This window comes from Sparus aurata, chromosome 6, assembly GCF_900880675.1.
Source record: "Sparus aurata chromosome 6, fSpaAur1.1, whole genome shotgun sequence".
Classification (NCBI taxonomy): domain Eukaryota; kingdom Metazoa; phylum Chordata; class Actinopteri; order Spariformes; family Sparidae; genus Sparus; species Sparus aurata.
In genome coordinates this window covers 27,037,052-27,057,504 of record NC_044192.1, presented here as the reverse complement: position 1 = coordinate 27,057,504, position 20,453 = coordinate 27,037,052, and the positions used below count along the sequence as shown (strand labels likewise).

General features: G+C 43.4%; 1 protein-coding gene across 3 annotated transcripts; it reads left to right on the top strand.

Moving 5' to 3' along the window:
• Positions 1-211: 211 nt before the first annotated feature.
• ubap2a (ubiquitin associated protein 2a) lies at positions 212-17,725 on the top strand. 3 transcript variants are annotated; one of them, XM_030420557.1, is made up of 27 exons: positions 212-439; positions 2,270-2,407; positions 3,098-3,175; positions 3,393-3,503; positions 5,706-5,868; positions 5,998-6,078; positions 6,164-6,230; positions 6,537-6,634; positions 6,813-6,871; positions 6,962-7,032; positions 7,819-8,002; positions 8,108-8,378; positions 8,507-8,811; positions 8,920-9,146; positions 10,173-10,452; positions 11,394-11,433; positions 11,552-11,726; positions 12,011-12,062; positions 12,172-12,547; positions 12,659-12,750; positions 12,946-12,996; positions 13,114-13,204; positions 13,289-13,705; positions 14,132-14,236; positions 14,325-14,392; positions 14,495-14,686; positions 16,924-17,725. In XM_030420557.1, exons 2-27 carry the CDS (start codon positions 2,312-2,314, stop codon positions 17,017-17,019), a joined length of 3,846 nt encoding a protein of 1,281 aa, XP_030276417.1. In that variant the 5' UTR covers positions 212-439; positions 2,270-2,311; the 3' UTR covers positions 17,020-17,725. The 3 variants fall into 3 exon arrangements, with proteins under 3 accessions (XP_030276417.1, XP_030276419.1, XP_030276418.1); XM_030420559.1 differs by having other exon boundaries at positions 213-439; positions 6,167-6,230; XM_030420558.1 differs by lacking the exon at positions 212-439 and adding an exon at positions 467-967.
• The last annotated feature ends 2,728 nt before the right edge of the window (positions 17,726-20,453 follow it).

The window sequence follows — 20,453 nt, the reverse complement described above, 5'->3', positions numbered from 1 at the left end:
AGAGTAAATAATAAAAATAAAATGTATATTGATGTAACGTTCCTTTACCCATTTCCCCCCCCCTCCCTCATGTTTGACATTATTTGTCCGCTTAAGAGGTTTCCTCTTGAGTTTAAATGGGTCATTGCTGATTTAGAGGCTGCCATTCGTGGTATCCAACTATGTTAGTGAGCACAGAAAAGGTAGACTAGTCTGCTTTACCGTCACAAATGGTAGGAATTACGACGCTGTGTTCATCTTCGATAAGCTGAACAAGGTAACAATACGTATTTATACATAAAAGTCTAACTGCGGGTGGGTCTCTGACGAACTGTTGTGTGGCGGAGGAGGTGAAGGTGAAAGAAGTTGTGACCCGGGGAGGAGAGCCGAGCATCTACCGCGGCAGCGCGCGTCACGTGACCATCTTGTCTGCTGCTGGCCGACTGAAGCGTGTTAGCAGGTAACAAAAACATTAATTTTCTTACGTTTTCCAAGTTCACTTTCTCCGCCGCGACGCGTTTAAACTGCACACTCAAGCGCGTTTTCGCCGAAATAGTTTGCCCTCGGCGCCGTCGCTTCGCCTACACGGGGCTGTGAGGGATGTCTTTCGAATTTTTTTTTTCTGTTGTCTTGTTCCCCGGCGAGCAATGTCGGGATGGGATTGTGCTCCGCTCCGAGGCCTTTTTCTTTACATTTCACACAGCTATGTTTTGTTCGTTGGCTGGCTCGTTGTCAACATGTCGAGGACGAGCCTGATGTAACTGCCACTATCGTTAGATAACTACGGATCTATAAATACGCATAAGACTTCAGCGAGCCAGTTAGACGGTTGTTGGCTATCAACTTGGACCAGATTTAGATAGCATCGTTAGCTAGCTTCATCCCCGCTGCACCGTTTGTTCAGTATCGACGGTGTAGTGTCAGCATTAGCATGTCAGTAGCTAACTAGCGAGGACAAAGGGACCCCAGCACCAGAGGCACCAAGTCGGTTAGTGTCGAGACGAAACTGACCCTAAAACAATCCGATTTGTTTTTCCCAGATAGACACGGAACGTGAACCGTTAGATAGTAACAGTCCCATATGCGGAGTAAAGGAATAAGTAACCTAACAGCTACAGGCTAACGTTAGCATTGCTTCAAAACAACGCTTGCTTTATAGCTAACGTTAGTATAAATTGTGGCTGTTTGACAGCTGTAACCAACTAGATTGTGACACACGTAAATATTAGATTTATCAAATCTGTATGCCCGAATAAATGTGATGATGTCTGGGGTTATCATACTGAATTGTTTTGTTGTTGTTGTGCGTAAGACCGTCGATACTCACACGTAATAACACATTAATATTTGGTGTAGTGCATACACGCGGCAGCGGCTGCAGTTTGTTTATTAGTTATGAATAAAGATCTTGACATTTTTCCCTGGAATTGCATTTAAAGTCAGTACAGCCTTTTGCATTAGCTTTGTTCAGTCCAGCAGCCAATGGCAGCAGTGCGTTTGCCAACGTCACTCTGGCACTGTATGCTGGACTGCTATTGTTCTCTGACATAAAACAAATGGGTCAGTGGGAATATCTGTAGTTATTATTCCAGCAAAGGACACCGTAGTAACAGTTTTACTATTTTAGATAGCATTACAAAGTACTCTTAAGTACATAGAGCGATCGCATTTTCCGTGCCTTTTGCAGGTGGAGAAAGCACCCTGTGTGTTTGTAGAAGTGGTTGTGTGAAGTAGAAGTGTTGATATGTATATAATAATTTTACTGTGAATCATTACTGTTTGGTGATGTGGTATCATGCCAAGTTTGCAGCAAGGTTCATAGTGTACACGGCTGGGTTGTCAGATACTCTGGTGGAGCATAAATCAGCTTTTCTGCTGCAGTAGATTAATGTTGAGCGTGAGTGCATGTGTGCATGCAGACAGAGGGGATGTGGGGACAGGGGTATGCAGTGTTTGTTCTGCTTCACACACTCTGTGGTCTGTGCTGTTTGTAAGAGGACACTAGGTCGCTTTCCCTCCTTGACCTAGATTTTCAGTAAAGCTGGTTTGTCACCAGGCCAACTGTGTACAACCTTCATGAGGGCAACATTCACGATTGTGCAATAAGGCTTCACTATGCTTATAGCACATATTTCTGGTATTAAACACTTATTTATTTCTATGCACTTGCACAAGGGAAAGTGTTGAGTCTCTCCTCTAACAACATAGTGAATGAGATGAGTGTGTGTGGTTTTGGACAGTTAAAAAACTGTAAGTTAATCCTTCTGTGTGTCTCCTTGTTTCCTTCCAGTTTTTTCTATTTTGTACATACAGAGTTTTGTATATACTGTATATGATGAGCTCGCTGGGCAGCGAAAAGGCCCGGGGCCCTCGGGAAAAAGCGCTGCCTGCTGCCACTCACACTTCACAACCACAGAAACAAATACAGGTGAGAAACCTCAACCACCTGATCAAGAAAAAACTTTCTGAAAGCACACACCTCTGAACCATAGGAATTGTGAGACAAAACACCAGTGTGCACACAACTACCCTTGCCAACAAAACCATGGTGCAAAAACTATGTGAGGACCTTCTCGGTCAATACTGAAAAAGTTTTTTTGTTTTCTCATTACAGACACATAGTACTTTTGATGGCGACAATAGGAGGCACCTGCAGAGTAACTTAGTAGTTACAGACATTTATAACCAGCCAACCAAGCAATGTCATTCATCCTTTTAGGTCCACCTGTCCAATCTAATGAAACCCAGTATAGCAGCTCTTCCTCATATTCTTCCTTTACAAAGCTCATAATGTTTGTCTTTTGTCAAAGAGCTGTTGATTCAACTTTATGTTTATTACTGAGGTATTAGTTGTTGTGGTAATGACATGTTCTAGACTGCACTGTATGAAAAATGTTTGTAAATGGCAAAGGGCAAAATGTTAGAAAAACTGAAGTCCGGTTAACAGCTCATTCTCAATAATAGACATTTCGGTAAATTAATACCTCCCATTATTATTACATTATTGTCTCTGTAAAGGTGGAATGTATAGAAGAATTAAAGGTGTCTTTGCAGGTACTTGTTCCTCAGTCTTTTGTCCTGTTCACCAAACTTTGACCCATCGGTCTCTGTGTTGCAGGCTACTGCTGAACAGATCCGGCTTGCCCAGATGATTTATGACAAGAATGATGCTGACTTTGAGGACAAAGTTAACCAGGTGAGCATTTAGAGCAGATTTGGCCGACAGTACAAAGCTCATGGTCAAGCCACTAGGCTGAGCTGGGTCGAGCTGTCCATGACTTCTTTCACTCCTCTGTGTAGAATGTAGCATGAAAAATGCATGTTTGATGCTGCGAGTGTACCCAACCTTTTGTCTTTGTTACATCTTATTTTGACTACAAGACTTTTCTAATCTAATCTAATTCTTTTCTCAGCTGATGGAGGTGACTGGGAAGAACCAGGATGAGTGCATGGTAGCGCTCCACGACTGCAATGAGGATGTCAGCAGAGCCATCAACTTTCTCCTGGAGAGTACCTCCGACATGGTACTTTTAATTTTATCCCCTCTTAAACTTATTTTACTAGTCTCTTGTCATTTTCAACTATATGGATTTGGTCTTTCATAACATTTGAATATATTTCTTCTGCTTGGAATGTGTGACATTAAATTTGGAAACTTTATTAGCACTGGGTAAAAACAATAGCGTCAACTGTCAAAATAAGTGAGAAAAATCATTCATACTCTGAATAAGATTTAAAAAAAAAAAAACTTTTTCACAGCAGAAATGTGGACATGTCACGTTAAAAAAAAAGCACTGGTGTTATAATATGTAATTATATTAATGCCAGTGACAGCAATCAGTGCTTTATGATTTTGCAGTTTGCTGTGGTTGGCGTTTTTATGACCTTTTCACTTCTAAATGTCATATGGGCTATTTATTTATCCTTCATCAAAAAATTCAGAACTGACCCAAACCCTGAACAGTTTTTGGAAAATTGGCAGTATTTATCTACAATGTTACCATGCAGAATTTTTTTAGAAAACCACTGCAGGATTAGTACCATGTACAGGATTTACAGTAAAAGTAGCCCTAGCCCATCCTCTATCAATTTGCACATGGTTGGTGTTCAGGTAGAGCACTGCTTTGCTTCAGCAGCGCTCACAGCCCAAATCACTGTAATTTCACTTCTAAAGTGCATGTGAAGCGAAATGCAAGCCAATGCACGGCCTGTGAAGACAGCTGTATTGATCAAAATAGAATCCGATCTGTACTGTGTGTGTGTGTGTGTGTGTGTGTGTGTGTGTGTGTGTGTGTGTGTGTGTGTGAGACTGATGAGTGATAAATGCAGCTGATATTTACCCTGTGTAGACAGGCTGTAGACAGCTATTTTTTATATCTCCTTGCACCTTCATCTCAAAAGAAAAACAACAGTTGGCCCTTAGTATAAGTTCGTAAAAGTCTATCTCTGTGGTGTCCTTTGCCACAGTGACTTGTACGCAGTCTGCTTCCAACGTTTGCCTCCATTTTATCTGAGAGGCACAGTATTGTACACAAAAGTCAATCAGGCTACCAAATGTCTGGCAAACACCTGGATGTTGCTCTGCCTGCGTTGCAGATCAGAGTGAACGTCCCAACATTTCTGAAGAGTACCAGTCTGCACAGATGGCGAGGAGAGGCTGTAGGGCAGGGCAGTCAGCCAGACAGCTACCCATGGTGTTGTTTTTGTTTCGTGGAAATCCCAAAATAGCAAATAGCTGGTTTTTGCCTATACGTGGAAGTCTCCACTATGATGGTATATGCTGCAACACTCTGATTACATCTCCTACTGTACACCTCAAGATCTTATCTTTTATTAACGAAAGGCATGGAGTAAGACGTGGTGTAGCATAACGTTGTCATTACTATTATTGTTATTACCTCTGCCGTGGAGATTATCATTTTGCCTAGGTCTGTTTGTTGGTTGGTTTGTCAGCAGGATTACACAAAGCCCACTGGACTAAAAATAAACTGAAATAATTAGGCGTATTTAGGTGGCTGTTCTCTGTGAGTGAGTACAATTTGATGTGGCGCCAATAAGACTCTGTATCTAGTGGATTTAAATATGTTTATTGGATAATGGATCAGGCTTGATTTAATTAATGGGGACTGTTGGGCCTTGGCTGAGGTATGGTTATTAATGGTTATTAATGTTATTGATTTTAATCTGAGATATTAAAAATTTATTATCTATCATATTACAAGCCCTCATCTGATACTTGTTTTTCTTATGTAACGCTGCTGCATCGTGCACACTTCAGTGCATAAGTTGGTCAAAAAATAGCCGGCGTCACAGCTTTTCCTAAACTGCTAACAGAACAATGCTTCCCTGTAGTGTTTGGTATAGTGTCTCTTTTATCCTCTTGAACAGAATACACAAGTTCAAATGTGGGTCTCAACCAACAGCAGAACGCCTGAGGCTACTTTGACATAGTACAACTGTGAAATGTCACTAAAATGGAGGCAAAAACTGTTCTGTTGTAGTACAGCTGCACTGCCTGCTTCGAAGCACATTGTTGATGTTTTTATCATATTTTACAGCTGGCTAGAGTTTAAAGTCTTTTTTTAAAGTGGTAGAATAAAAATACACAAACGATACATTTTTCTTTCCAACTTTACTAATCCTAAACCTTGTTTAATTTTGCTGTTATATGTTTTGATTTATTCTCCCTGTATTTTGAGTTCTTTGCTGTCTCCTCTCATGTTTAGACCTCATGGGAGACTGTAGGGAAGAAGAAACCCCTGGTGAAGGAGGGTCCATCGGAAAGCAAGGAGAACAAGGAGAACAGGGAGAAGAAAGGAGAGAGAGAGGCTAGCAAGGGCCGCGCAGTGGCTAACCGCAAGGCCAAGGGAGCCAGTCGCAGCCGACCGGGTACAGAGTCTAAACTTCGCATTAATTTGAATCTTGTTCCGAGTCCCGGAACTAAGTAGCTTCTCAGTATTGTTTGATTACACCATAATATAACTAATGTGGTTTCTTTTCCCGTTTGCATTCATCCAGCACGTCCAGAGGAGAATGGCGTGGAGGTGACACCACTGGACAGAGGTTCAGATCGAGGTCGGAGGCTCAGAGGTGGCCGAGGTGAGCAAATGAGCAAATGCACAATACAACGCTGTCAGTACGCCTAAGACTGAAGTTGATGTTTGACATTTGTGTGAATGTTAAGCAGGATCTGGAGGTCGAGGCAGAGGCAGAGCACCACCAGGGAGTCGGTTCTCAGCCCAGGGCATGGGGTATGGCGGACACACATACACATATTTCACGTTTTTTTTATTTTGTAAACATAATTACTTCAGTTAATTTTTAATTTTAAGATATCAAAAGTTTTTTGATTTAGTTTGTTTGGATAAGCATTGAGTCATCTCTCTTGTAATGGGAGCTTTGCCCAATAAATAGTATACATAATAAACTGTAATCCTAAACACACTGTCTATTAGGAAAATAATTAAATCTGATTTTACCCTCTGTCAACTGCTCTCTGGCCTATTTTTGTGTATTTTCTGTGTAACTAAATATACTTCTTCTTAACTCTTCCTCAGGACCTTCAATCCAGCGGATTATACCTCAGAGTCTGGCACAGGAACCACACAAACTGAGGTGTGGGACACGGTGGCCAACAACAGCACAGATGGGACAGGTAGGCTCTCTCAGGCAAGATATACTCTAGACCTAAAAATGCAGTTCCGTGCAGACAGGACTGTGCAGCTCTGTGTCTTTTCTGTTAATGTCCATGAGCTTCAGGCATCCTGCATCTCAGTAACTTACTTATTTCACCTGCGTTTGAACTTTGTGACTCATCGTTGGTTGTCCTGTAGTTGCCTGGAGGAGTACCCTGGAAGACTGGGCAGCTGAGGACTGGAGTGAGGATGTTAGTGTGAGTTGACATAAAAGGTAGCACATTACAGGATCAGTCACAGTTTTTTGATGTCTAATTAAAACACCTCTGTCTATTGTGTTCTTATAGCTCTCAGAGACCAAAGTGTTCACCTCATCATGTGCACCTGCTGCTGAGAATCACATCACACCTGGGCAAAGGTAATTAACTGTCTCAGTTATAATTTAATGCATTGGCCTGAATCTTCCTACAGTGAGGCTTAATTTCCCCCAAATTAGCAACATTTTTTACACAAAAAGTCATGCGAAGACTTGTCAGCAGCAATGAAATAACTTTATTTTTGGGTTGCATCTTTTACATACTGTAAATGTACGTACTATGTTATGTATGTATAATACATAACACTTGCAACTTTTGTCTTCAAATTAGACTGCCCGCACTTATATTTGCAAGTGATCAGATCAGATTTTTGTGTCCAGACATCACCAGTCAGTCACCATGTTCAGGTGACGTGGCCTTCCAACAAGGAAACATAAGGTCCATCATCTCGCTCTCTAAACAATCCTACTGCCAAGTTGCAGATCAGACAGTTTATTTCAGCGTGACCAGTCTCTGTGTTATCTTCCGTCCACTCTGCCTCCAGCGGCACAGATTTCTGCTTGCTCTGATGCACTTTCGTGACTCTGGATTTGTAGTATGATGCATTGCAAGTGACAGAAAACTTTGAAATCCAATATGAGTGGCCAGAGCCTCTGGACTGCGATGCATCTGTAGAAATTAGATTTCAACCCATCTCCCAGTGTAGGTTGGATCTGATCTTCAAAAATCGCATTACATCTGTTTTTAGTTGTTTTTTCTGCTGTCCAGACTTCCCAAAATCAACCTGGATATGCCAAAAATGAATCGTGGCTGGCAGGCTGGACATAGCTGTGTTGTCCTCCCCCAATCATTTTGTAACTGACCTAACCAACTGTTTTCTGTGCTAGTTTGGATCTCGCCTCTCTGCTGCAGAAGCCTGTGGGTGGAGGAAGAGAACCACCTTCCTCCTCTTCCCCTCAGAGTCTGGTCTTCACAAACTCCCACCACCACCAGCCACCGCAGCAGCAGCAGCAGCAGCCGCCCCCCAGCCGCAATGCCACCAGCAGCACAAGCTATGCTCATGCAGCTCTGGTAAAGAAAACCAAAAAAACTTAAATATTAAAATAAAATATTATATTGAATACACATTCCTTCATATAAGCTGATGAATACACTCTCTCCTCCTGTCTATGCCAGTCGTCAGTGCTAGGAGCTGGTTTTGGGGACTTGGGCCAAGCCAAAAGGACTCAGCCCAGCGCTGGAGCGCAGATACTGGAACAGCTGAAGGGTCCTGGCTTGGGTCCGCTCCCCTCTTCCCAGGCCGCGCCTCCTGTCAGCACCCAAGGAAGCAATGCCTCCATCTGCCGACTGCCAGGCCTGGGAGCACCAGTACCTCCACCCTCCTCATCAAGCTGGGACATAAAGGCTTCGGAATCCAGTGCAACCTCGCTGTCCTCACAGTTCAGCCGTGAGTGGGATGCTCATAGTGCAGCCATGCAGCCACGTGTGTGTGTTCTTGTCACATTTATTAACGTAGGCATTTGTGTATTTCTGGTTAAAGTCCTTGTCCTGTGCCTCTACTTTGTGTGTGCTCAGGTGAGTTTGGCCTGCAGCCAGAGCCTTCTCTTGTGCTGAGCCAGCTGGTTCAGAGGCACACCGGCCCCTCCTTGCCTCTGGCACGTCAACCCAGTCCTCCATCACAACAACAAGCGGCCCCTGCTTCCGCCTCGCCTGCTCCTCAGCACACCAGCACGCCAGCACAGGCAGGCTTGGTGATGGCTGCTGCTGGTGCTAAACCTCCTGCCCCTAACGCAGGGCTGGACCCTCAGGGTGGCAGTACACCGCAGCAGCAACGGGCGCAGCTCAAGGGCCAGAAACGAAGGATACCTCCCACATCAAAGGTACAGCCTGGGTGTTGACAGACTGAAGGTTGCAATTACTTCATAATGAGCATACATAGATACAATACCATGGTCCTGAAACACGACTGTGTCCCTCCCTCCTTGCAGATCCCCTCCACAGCGGTAGAGATGCCAGGCTCGGCTGATGTCCCCGGTCTGAACCTCCAGTTTGGAGCTCTAGACTTTGGCTCGGAATCGGCAATGCCAGAGTTTGGAGTTGTGGACAATTGTGTGAATGCGGCATCCAGGGAGTCCACGCCGGCCCCTGCCCCTGCACCACCTGCACCAGGACCAGGGTCACAGAGCCAGACAAGCCTGTACTCCAAACCGCTCAGGTACTGCCACTGATGCCTGCCTAGTTTAACCTCTTTGGTGTATATTGTTACAGAAACTGAGCATTTCAAGAGTTTCATTCTCTACATATCAGACATATCAAAAGAGAGTCAATACAGGTGTTTGTAAATGCATAAAATATAGGGCTGTCAGAGTTAACGCGTTAATAACGCGTTAACGCAACATCCTCTTAACGCCGTTCATTTTTTTAACGCGCGATTAACGCTCGGTATTAAAAAAAAAGAAACGTGCATTGTTTGATTTACGGCCATCGATGACACCTGTAGTCTTGATCCGGAGGGGGGCAGAAGAATAAGAAAGGGAATCAGAAGAAGAAGAAGCAGGGTTGACAGTTTGGGAAAAACACGGTGGACTGAAAAGCAAAAGTGAAAGGAAATAGAGAAAGGACTTATGAACGGCAAATTCACTTTCAAAACACGGCCAGATGGTTTGGTCGATAGGACAAAAGTTATCTGCACATACTGTCAACATGAAATGAGTTACAATTGAAGTACGTCGAGTCTCAAATATCATTTGCAAGCCAAACACATGGCAGATGCAGAGAGCCCACCGCCCCCCCCTCGCCAAAAGCAGACATCACCATGTTTTGATCCCATTTAGGGTGAGGGGATATTTTTTGAGCCTTTTATTTTCCTGAATGATTTGAAATGTTTATTGTTGAATAAACATTTTCATAAAGCAAGCATATTTGCCCTTTCTTATGTTGTTAAAAGTATTAAGAACATGAAAAAAAATACATTAAGGTACATTTAGAACAGAAAAAAATGTGCCAAAAAAATTGCGATTCATTTGCGATTAATCGCGAGTTAACTATGGACAAAATGCGATTAATCGCGAGTTAACTATGGACAAAATGCGATTAATCGCGAGTTAACTATGGACAAAATGTGATTAATCGTTTGACAGCCCTAATAAAATATAATATACCCACATGTTTCTCTTTAATTGCTCATCTGGGCTGATTTTCTCAAATAACTTGTTCTTCTTTCCCTGCTGTTGTCTTGCAGTGAGTCGCTGGGCAGCCCTCTCTCCGTCTCCCTGCCTCTGCCCCTCTCCTCATCAGAGCCAGTATATCACTCCTCCACGGCGTTGCCCAGCCTCGCTCCTTCCTCATTAGGGACTGCCAACTCCGTCAATCCTCCCTCATCTTCGACAGCCTCGACCAGCTCCACCTCCGTACCCTCATCCTCACACTTCTCCACAGTGGGGGGCAGTTACGATGGAACCATGTCCCCTCACTCGCGGCTGGCCTTTTCCCAAAGCAAAGAGGCCACGGGGCCAATTATGGTGAGTAGAAATAGAAATGCTCATGCTTCCTTTTTTTAAGGGCTTTTGGCCTTTTGTAGTTTACTGAAATGATACGTCATCCAAATTCAAATTAGGGGTGTGCCAAAATATCGATACTACGATATATCGCGATATTTCGTTTTGAGGTACGTTATCGATACACTGGTGCCAAATATCGATATTTATAAATGTAAAAATAAATAAATAAATAAATAAAATAAAATTTCTTTTTTTTTTTTTGTGGCCCACCACCATTACGCCTCTTCGGAGGACAGCTTTATTTTTATTCAAACATAGGTATACAACCAAATAAAATTTTTAAAAAATGGTTTAAGTAGCTCTGAAAACCACACATATAGATATTTAATGATAGTTGTAGTCAGTGTGTGTGTTAAGAAGAGACACTGTGCAATATACTCTTGGTTTACTTGACTGTCATTCATGTGAAATTGATTGACAATGTTTTGTAATTCCTGTGAAATGGATTCAGTGCAGTCAATAAATTCTGAATTTCTTCAGTGACAGATATCGTGATGTATCATGGATGAAATTCCTTGCAATATATCGATTATCGCAGAATTGCTGTATCGTGATATTATCGTTATCGTGGGCAAAATATCATGATAGTATCGTTATCGTGGGCAAAATATCGTGATAGTATCGTATCGCGAGGTACCTGGTGATACCCAGCCCTAATTCAAATACTCCTTGAGGGAAGAATAGTGTTGATCAAGTAGTATAAAGTGGACGCCCTCATCGCACTTCTGCGTCTTGTACACACGGCATGACATTGAGTAATTGCAGGGCACAGGTCAACGGTCCTTTTATTGTGCAGAGATGGTGGTCCTCCCATTCCTTTTGTGTATGTTTGTCTCATAGATATGGTTATGTTATTGATTTATTATCAGTATATGCAAACAGTTTGGTTTCTTTTTCACCAGAATGGCCTGAATGGTGTAAGGACCTCTGCTGCTCTAGACAGTAAGTTTTTGTGCAGTTAATACTTTCTACTGTATTCGACTATGAACAGCCATTTCTCTTAGCTTTGCTGTTTTGAGTCCTTTCCAAATAAAAACCTTTTCTATACTCCTCCTCTCAGCTTCATCAGCGTCCTCCACACCGAAGCCAGAATCGCCGTCTCTGAACATCAACACCAACGGTCCCTCAGCACCCTCCTCCCACTTACCTTCGAACCTGCCTGCACACAGCTCCACCACGCTCTCCAACCTGGCACAGGACCTGCCCTCAGGCAGCCAGCTTAACTCGCTCAACAGGTGACCAACATACACATGGCATCACCAGCTTTGGCAGAGAGGGACCTTAAATCTTATTGCAGTCTTGTTAGGACCTTTTTGACCCGTTACTGGCCAGCCTGAAGTCTCAAGAGACTGCCCACTATTGGGTGCATGCTGCTGCCACTCCTCTATTTTTTCATATTTAATGCAAATGTTTTTATGAATACAAAATTATGTTCTAATGTCAGAATCCTTGCCAATCATTGTCATTGCCACAACAGTGCACTGATCATCACTCATTGCTCTCTGCTTTCACTCTACAGCCATGTCAGCAGTCATTCCTCAGTTTCAGCTCTGGGCTCCAGCTCTCTCACTGTAAGTACCTGTCTCATCTTTCTCAAGCATAATGGTTACAACCCTCTGTGTGATGATGTGCATCTGCATTTCAAATCTAACCTGAACCCCTATTCCTCACCATCCTCAGTACACCAGTGTCGACAACAGCAGCGTAAACTCCCTGGCCCCCTCCTCTGGTTCCTACGCGTCAGCGCAGCCCTCGGCCTCAGCACTCCACTCAACCCACAACAGCAGCAACAGTAGCAGCAGCATCAGCCACCTGGTCAACATGCCCAACATGCCCAACATGCCCAACATGCCCAACATGCCCAACATGCCCAACATGGCTAACATGGCCAACATGCCCAACATGGGCCACAACATGAGCAGCACAGTCGGTGGCATCGGCGGACTTCACTCTGTTGCCACTGCCGTCACCGCGGCGCTGGGACTTGGCTCCAATGGAGCTACTGCCACGTCCAACCTCTCTGCACCGAGGACCACCCCTCTGCTCTCTTCCACTGGTACACACAGCTCAGACACTGGGAATGTTTGTGTGTGATGGGTCTTTCTTACTCAGTGGTGTGTCCCTATGATAATACAAGTCGATAAGTCATGTTTCCTTGCATTGACAGGTAAAGCTCCCCCTAACCTGTCCCAAGGAGTGCCACCTCTACTGCCCAACCAGTATATCATGGGCCCAGGGGGGCTGCTGCCAGCATACCCAGTAAGAAGCCTGTCAGGATCTAGAGTCATTGCAGTATACTGGTTTTCCTTTTAAATCATGGAACCAAAATGGGATATTTCTCCATCACATGTTAAACCCCCTTAGATCTGCTGAAGATGCAGTCATTTTTTTCATAAAACATATGTTTTATTTAGTATTTCTAGCAGACCGCATGTGTCCTTTTGTATGTTACAGCAGATCTATGGCTACGAGGACCTCCATATGCTCCAGTCCAGACTGCCAATGGTGAGCCTCATCACCACACACTTGGAACAGCTCTTGACTTCTCTTGTCCTTACGCAAGTGTTTTAGCTTGTTCGGTTGTTGTGCGGCTCCTCGTCTGATCCTTTTCTGTCCCTTCAGCCCTCTTTGCAGGATTACTATGGAATCACATTCCCTGGCCCCACGGCTCTGTCTGGCAGAGACGGGAGCCTTGCCAACAACCCCTACTCAGGTAAGGCACCTTTAGCCTTTGCTGACCTGGCCTAAATTTTAGTGCTAGTCCTCACCTGACAGCTCTGCTGTGTGTGTCTTTTAGGTGAAGTCACAAAGTTCGGCAGGAATGACTCCACCTCCCCGGCACCCCCCACCAGCTTGGCAGCACCGCAGCCTCCCCAGGGCCAAGGCCAAGGACAGAGCCAGGCTCAGCCTCAGCCTCCGCAGGCCCAGCCTCAGCCCCAGGGCCAGCCTCAGCACCACAACAGTCAGCAGGCCTTTCTGCCTCCAGGCTACAGCTACACAGGCCTGCCTTACTACCCCGGGGTGCCCGGCGCCGTACCCAGTGCTGCTGCCTTCCAGTATGGCCCCACCATGTTTGTTCCTCCCGGGGGCCCGGGACCAGCCTCGGCCAAGCAGCACAGTATGGGCCTTGGTCTGGGAAACCCCTCGGCTAGCCCCTTCCAGCAGCAGACACAGCAGCAGCCAAGTGGTTACGGCCAGCACGCCTTCAGCTCAGGTTAGTGGAACACACTGCAAACATTACTTTAAACCTTAATTGAACAGTTTGATCAATCATTTTGAATTACAAATTATTATTATTATTATTATTGTTATTATTATTATTATTTTTATTGTTATTATTGTTATTGTTGTTATTTGTGTTTTTGTTTTCATTTATTTTTCTTAAGGTTAGAAATATGCTTGAATTTAAATATTCATTTGCCTCTTGGTGTCCAAATTAGCAAGAATCAAACAATCTTGATCATAACAAAACATCAAAGCTTATAAACATTAATTGCATTAACTAGATGAGAAGATTAAGGGCTCAAGAGTGTGGAAATCATTGGTTTTGGTATCTTGAAAGTGCTTGAATCTTAATCTTCCTGTACAAACCCTGTCATGTGTTAAGTTTGAACTCTGAGGTTGATGTTTTGCTCTCCAGGGTATGAGGAGCTGACAGCAGGGCCAGCAGGAGTGGACTACAGTAAAGGATACAACTCCTCCTCACAGGCACAAGCCAAATCTGCTACTGCTGGACCTGGGAAAGGTGAGAAGAAAACACACGCACTTACGAATGTTTTAATTTGGATTTTTAAAGGAATTGTAACATGAAAATGTGGTTTACTTTCTGCTAGGTGTCTCAGTGACGTCCAGTAACTCGGGTGTGCCAGACATCAGTGGAAGTGTTTACAATAAGACCCAGGTGAGCATCAAACACTCAACTCATCCTGTTGTCTTTTTTTTTTTATGCCAATAAATAATCACGTTTTGAGTTTTTAATATATCCATTATTCTCCGCCTGCAGTCTTTTGATAAGCAGGGTTTCCATGCGGGGACCCCTCCTCCCTTCAGCCTGCCATCAGCACTGGGGGGTCCAGGGCCTCTGAACCCTGGAGCAGCTCCTGGAGGCTATGCACCGGCCCCATTCCTCCACATCCTGCCTCACCAGCAACCACACTCACAGCTGCTGCACCATCATTTAGCTCAGGACGGACAGGTAACACTCAGACTCACTCACACACACACACACACACACACACACACACACACACACACATATACATATATACTCACCGGACATGTCACCCATTGAGCATGTTTGGGATGCTCTGGATACGACACATATACGATACGTACACTAAACCGTGTTCCAGTTTCTGCCAATATCCAGCAACTTCGCACAGCCATTGAAGAGGAGTGGACCAACATTCCACAGGCCACAATCAACAACCTGATCAACTCTATGTGAGGGAGATGTGAGGCAAATGGTTATCACACCAGATACTGACTGGTTTCTGACCCACCAGACCCCCCCCAATAAAGCAAAACTCCACATTTTAGAGTGGCCTTTTCTTGTGGCCAGTCTAAGGCACACCTATGCAATATTCATGCCGTCTAATCAGCATCTTGATATGCCACACCTGTGAGGTGGGATGGATTATCTCGGCAAAGGAGAAGTGCTCACTAACACAGATTTAGACAGATTTGTGAACAATATTTGAGAGAAATGGTTCTTTTGTATATATAGAAAAAGTTTGAGATCTTTGAGTTCAGCTCATGAAAAATGGGAGCAAAAACAAAAGTGTTGTGTTTATATTTTTGTTCAGTGTGTATATACACTACTCACAATAAGTTAGGGATATTTTTATTTACATGAGTGCTTTTCCTATTTGGTCTGAATTTTAATGAAATAAGTAAAAGTTCCCTTTGATATTACTAATAATGAATGAGAAGAAACACCATTTTCATTAGTTTAATATTTATTACCCCAAAAATTTAGACAATAACAACCACAACCAATAACAACCACAACCACAATAACAACCCGCTACTGACATTGACAATGTCAGTAGCGGGTGTTTCCACCATTTGCCGCAATGACAGCTTGACAGCGACGTCTCATGCTCCTCACTAGCCTCATGATGTTGTTCTGAGGAAATACGTTCCACTCCACAAGTGCTACACGCAGTTCTGCCAGGTCACGTGGGGTTGGGTTACGATCATCCAGTCTCTGCTTCAGCTGGTCCCAGACGTGCTCTATGGGGTTCAGGTCAGGGGACATTGCTGGCCATACCATATGAGGCACTCCGACTTCCTGAAGTCGAGCTGTGACAATTCTGGCACGATGTGGTGGAGCATTGTCATCCATGAACAGAAAGTTGGGGGTGTGCTGGCGGAATTGGGGGATGATGATGGGTTCTATGATGTCTCTGAGGTAAGAACGTGCAGTGACTGAGCCATCTACAATAACCAAATCTGTTTTGCGCTGACTGGTGATGCCTGCCCAGACTGTTGCACCTCCTCCACCAAAGGGAACCCTGGGGACCATGTTGACCTCGGCGTATCGCTCACCTCGCCTTCTCCAGCAACGCTGACAACCATCATTTCTGTGCAAGGTGACCCAACACTCATCAGTGAACAGGACGGTAAACCACTGCTGCATTGTCCAGGTCACATGGTCTTGTGCCCACTGCAAAAGTTCACGGCGGTGTCTTGGTGTCAGTGGAGTCACCTGCAACAGTCGTCTGGTGTTCAAGCCAAAGCGGTGGAGTCGGTTTCGAATGGTTTGTCTGGAAACCCTAGTACCCCTCACATCTCATAACTGGGCCTGCAGCTGTGTGGCAGTTGCATAACGATGTATGAGTGCATAGGTCCTTAGGTACTGGTCATCGTTGCAGTCTGTCACTCGTGGGGCTCCACTCCTGGGTCTGTCACCAACTCTGCCAGTAGTTCTGTGTCTTGATGCAAGTCTGCTGATGACACTTTGAGACACACCAAGTTCACGAGCAACATCTGATTGCCTGCCACCGACCCAAAGGCGCGCTATGGCCAGGTGGCGCTGCTCGTCCGTTAAGTGACGTTGTGTGTTCATGGCTGTTTGAATGATGAACTTGGAATGACTTACTGACAATACCAGTTTTTTATACCCACAGAATGTTGAAATTGATGCCTCATTGAAAAGGGTTGTCTTTTGTTTTTTTGGTATTGGCCCTAATACGTAAGGCACACTGTACACAGTGAGACATTACATGGAAAACACAAAATGAGGTGTGTCTATCACCCCAATACAATTGCCTCCCTATCCCAAAACTCTCTGAAGTGAAACAAACACCGTATGTATGAAATCCACTGAGTCTCTCACAATATCCCTAACTTATTGTGAGTAGTGTATATAGCAGTTTCCTGTGGGAGATGCTCTCAGATGATTTACATGATTCGTCTTTGTATTTTCAGGGTGGTCCTAGCCAGCGTGGCCAGTCCAGCAGCCTGCAGCAGAAGAGCCAAGTCAACAAGTCGAGCTACGGCAGCTCCCCATACTGGGCCAACTGAGATGGCTACAGCTATGATGCGTTCGTGTGTGTGTGTGTGTGTGCATGGACAGACACCAACACACGGCACCACAACTGTGTATCTGACTGACAAGATCGTGGAGGGACAAACCATTTTACAACACAAGCTAAAACACACACTACCACCCCCCCTCTCCCCCTCCCCTTTGCTCTGTATATCCCCTTTTCAAATTTATGGCTGTTGTATGTAAAATATATTTATGTATGTATTTATACAGTATATATGTATTGGTAGGACATAAAATGTGGTTTTCTGCATTTTGTTTTTATTTTGAAGGACATTTTATTTCAAAAAAAATGTGGAAAGATGAGAATGCTAAATCATGGAGATGAAGTTGGTGAATATACTTGAACACAAGCATCTTGTGATGTGGATTTTTTTGTATGCATACATGAATTGAGAATGATGTACATAGACTCTACACATCATTTTCACGGCAAAGGCCTTTTTTTATTTTAGAGGAAAAACGTTTTTGTAACTTTGGTCTCCCACATCTGTGAATCCTTATATTGAGGGTGACTTGAGTTGATAGCTTGACTTTTCTTTATCGCCCCGTTTCCCTCCATCTGTCTCTCATTCCTCAACTCTTTACTAGTTGGCTGGTTACATCAGCTAGGCCTTGGATTTGATGTCATTTTAACATTGGTTTAATCCTTGTTGTCCAAATTAAAAGTTATGAACAGTTCGTATGGGTCTGGCATCAATATTTACCAATCGCATTGCTTTTCTGGATTCAGACCCACAACTTTCAGGCATACGCAGTATCATACTGATCCTTGTGAACCGGTTTTCCACTTTTCAAACATTTTTCCAGTTTCACTGTGTCAGATAAGTCATGGCAACAAATAATGACTTTTAAATATTGATATACTAAATGATCAAAGGCTGTCTCTATGCAAAACGTGGACACAGGCAGATGTCAGTACAGTTGGGCGTTTGCCAAATTACATGAAGTAGCAACTTTCAAGGTCAATCAACAGGTTGTTCAGGTTCCTGGAGCCATGAAGCCTCAGTAGGAACTGATATCTGATGCCTCAGGATAAAATAACACATGATGGACCATATTTAGTTTTTGGTTAAAACACTATTTAAATCAAAATAACAACACTCCACAATAGAATCCAATATGCAGCAGACAGAAACAGTCTAAAACCTCTCAAGGCTTTGTGTCCATTTTATTTTTTACATCTTAAGTCTGAAAACAGTCCAATACATACGTGGAGAATATGATGCTTTTTATTTATTATACAGAGCTCAAGCACCTCCAGCCAGCCTTTAAAAGCTCAACCGTCAATCATGAGAGCAGAGATCATTTTGAGGATGGGGCTCATGGTGTTATGCTAAAATTAATCTTTTACTGTCAGCGTAACTTTTGACCATTTTCCCGTCATTGGAGTACACCTTGTCATGATTATAAAGATCCAAATCCATAATATCTTTTACAGTTTTTCTCAATTGTTTACACACATTTTCTGAAAGCATGCCTCATGCTCTCAGAACTCTACACACAAATCAAAAATCACACACACAATGGGCAAAACCCCTCAATTCTCCTGCAAAATGAAACTTCACATTCAAAACAATGTTATTTCTTCTCAAAATGGTATTTTGTTTTCAAATGACACACACAAACCATCAAATGAATACACATTTATAAGAACCAGTTGAACACTGATGTTCTCAATGTAAAACACTATGATGAATGGAAAACACTTCTTCATTCATCATATTGACTTAGGCCTTTTTTGTTCAGTTACACTTACTACAGTCAGTACATACGTAAGTGTGTTGTAAAATATTTGAGAATATTGTTTTTATACTCAGAACACACAAATACACGTTAACAGATATATTTTATTTTTCCCACAAACACAATGTACACAGTGTACATCCCAACCAACACAAAGTGCATATACAACAATATACGGTCTACCTACAAAACAACAGAAGAATTTACTGTACACAGTTACAGTAAAAAACAAACAATCAAACAAAAAAACTGTGCAGCATGCTCTCCTCTGTTTCGGTCTGGCCACAGCACCTCATCCACATCACAAGCCATGTTTTCCCTGGCCAAGCAGCAAGAGAAACATCACCTAGCCTGGCGAATGCAGCCATGAAAAGCACCAACTGCTATATATCCACATGCATCTTCCATAGCTTGGAGAAGGGTTATAGGCATTTGTGGATTTCGGTCATACACTTTCCATCTCCAGGCAGAAAAACAATTCTCAATAGGATTGAGGAATGGAGAATATGGAGGGAGATAAACAACTAGAAAGCTTGGATGGGCAGTGAACTAGTTACGAACCAGAGCAGTCCAGTGGAAACTTACGTTGTCCCAAATGACAACGTACCTGAGCTGATCTGGTGGAATGAGTGTGTTGTGTAGGGTGTCTAGGTGTTTGCCCATTTGATGAGTCAGTGTGCATAGTAGGGCAGTTCACTTTAGAATTTTGAATGACAGAGTGTTCTTTGTGAAAGCAAGAGATTTTCTTCATGAAAATTGTGCCAAATGCAGAGAATTGTGTGTAGTGATTTGAAAAAAGTGTGTTTTAGAACTGCAATTTGAGTGTAAAGCAGGAATTGTGCTTGTAGTTCAGCAGAATTGGTTCAGGGGGTTGGTGCATGAGTTACATGTTGTGGTCATTGTGTCTCAAGTACTAATTTCTGTGTAAACAATTGAGAAAAACTGTAACAGCATATTGCTAAGTTATGTACCTATATGCGTCAAGTAGAGCAAAAATATGCAATGACAATATTGCGTCGCCAACCCCGCCACCACAACAAAGAACAGAGAAACTTGGATCACAACGCACATCCAGGAAGTGAGGCTTTCTCTGGTCAGGTTGTCATCACTCCACTATATATAGCAATATGGCTGCTACGTCACTAAGCCATAAATAATGTGTGACTTGACTATAGTTACTTATTTCAGCACTGGACTTTGGAAGAGCGGTTTTAGTTATTTGCTTCCTTACTCACAAAGTGTTGACTTTGCCAACAGGTGTAGCTAATAACAGGCCCAACCTATGATTCTGTCAGAGGTTTGGCCTGCCAGATCTGTCTAGCAATAAATATGTAAAATAACACCCTAGTTATTAGCCGTCACTTTTTGCATCTGACCAGGTTATTTGGCCTTCCAAAGGAAAAGGTTTGGCCCACCCCTGCTAACATGAACATGCTGCAATCCATGTGGGCGTGCAAGGCCCAGGATGCAGGGACATGACTTAAATAAAACAAATCAGTATTTGTAATTATAGTGGCAAGTTATGAATTCACAGCAATCCTACACAAGTGAGTCAACAAGTTGGAACCTCAGACTCAGAACTTACAACACCGAGATCCATCTGATCAAGTTAACATGTCTGCATGACGAACTTGGAGCACTTACACCGTTTCAGTGAGCAACC

Bases quoted from the DNA above. Each gene is read 5' to 3' on its own strand.
- ubap2a (XM_030420557.1), top strand. From the start codon at position 2,312: ATGATGAGCTCGCTGGGCAGCGAAAAGGCCCGGGGCCCTCGGGAAAAA. The intron at 11,434-11,551 runs GTAAGTTTTTGT...TCCTCCTCTCAG, and splicing joins GACCTCTGCTGCTCTAGACA to CTTCATCAGCGTCCTCCACA. The intron at 12,997-13,113 runs GTGAGCCTCATC...CTGTCCCTTCAG, and splicing joins TCCAGTCCAGACTGCCAATG to CCCTCTTTGCAGGATTACTA.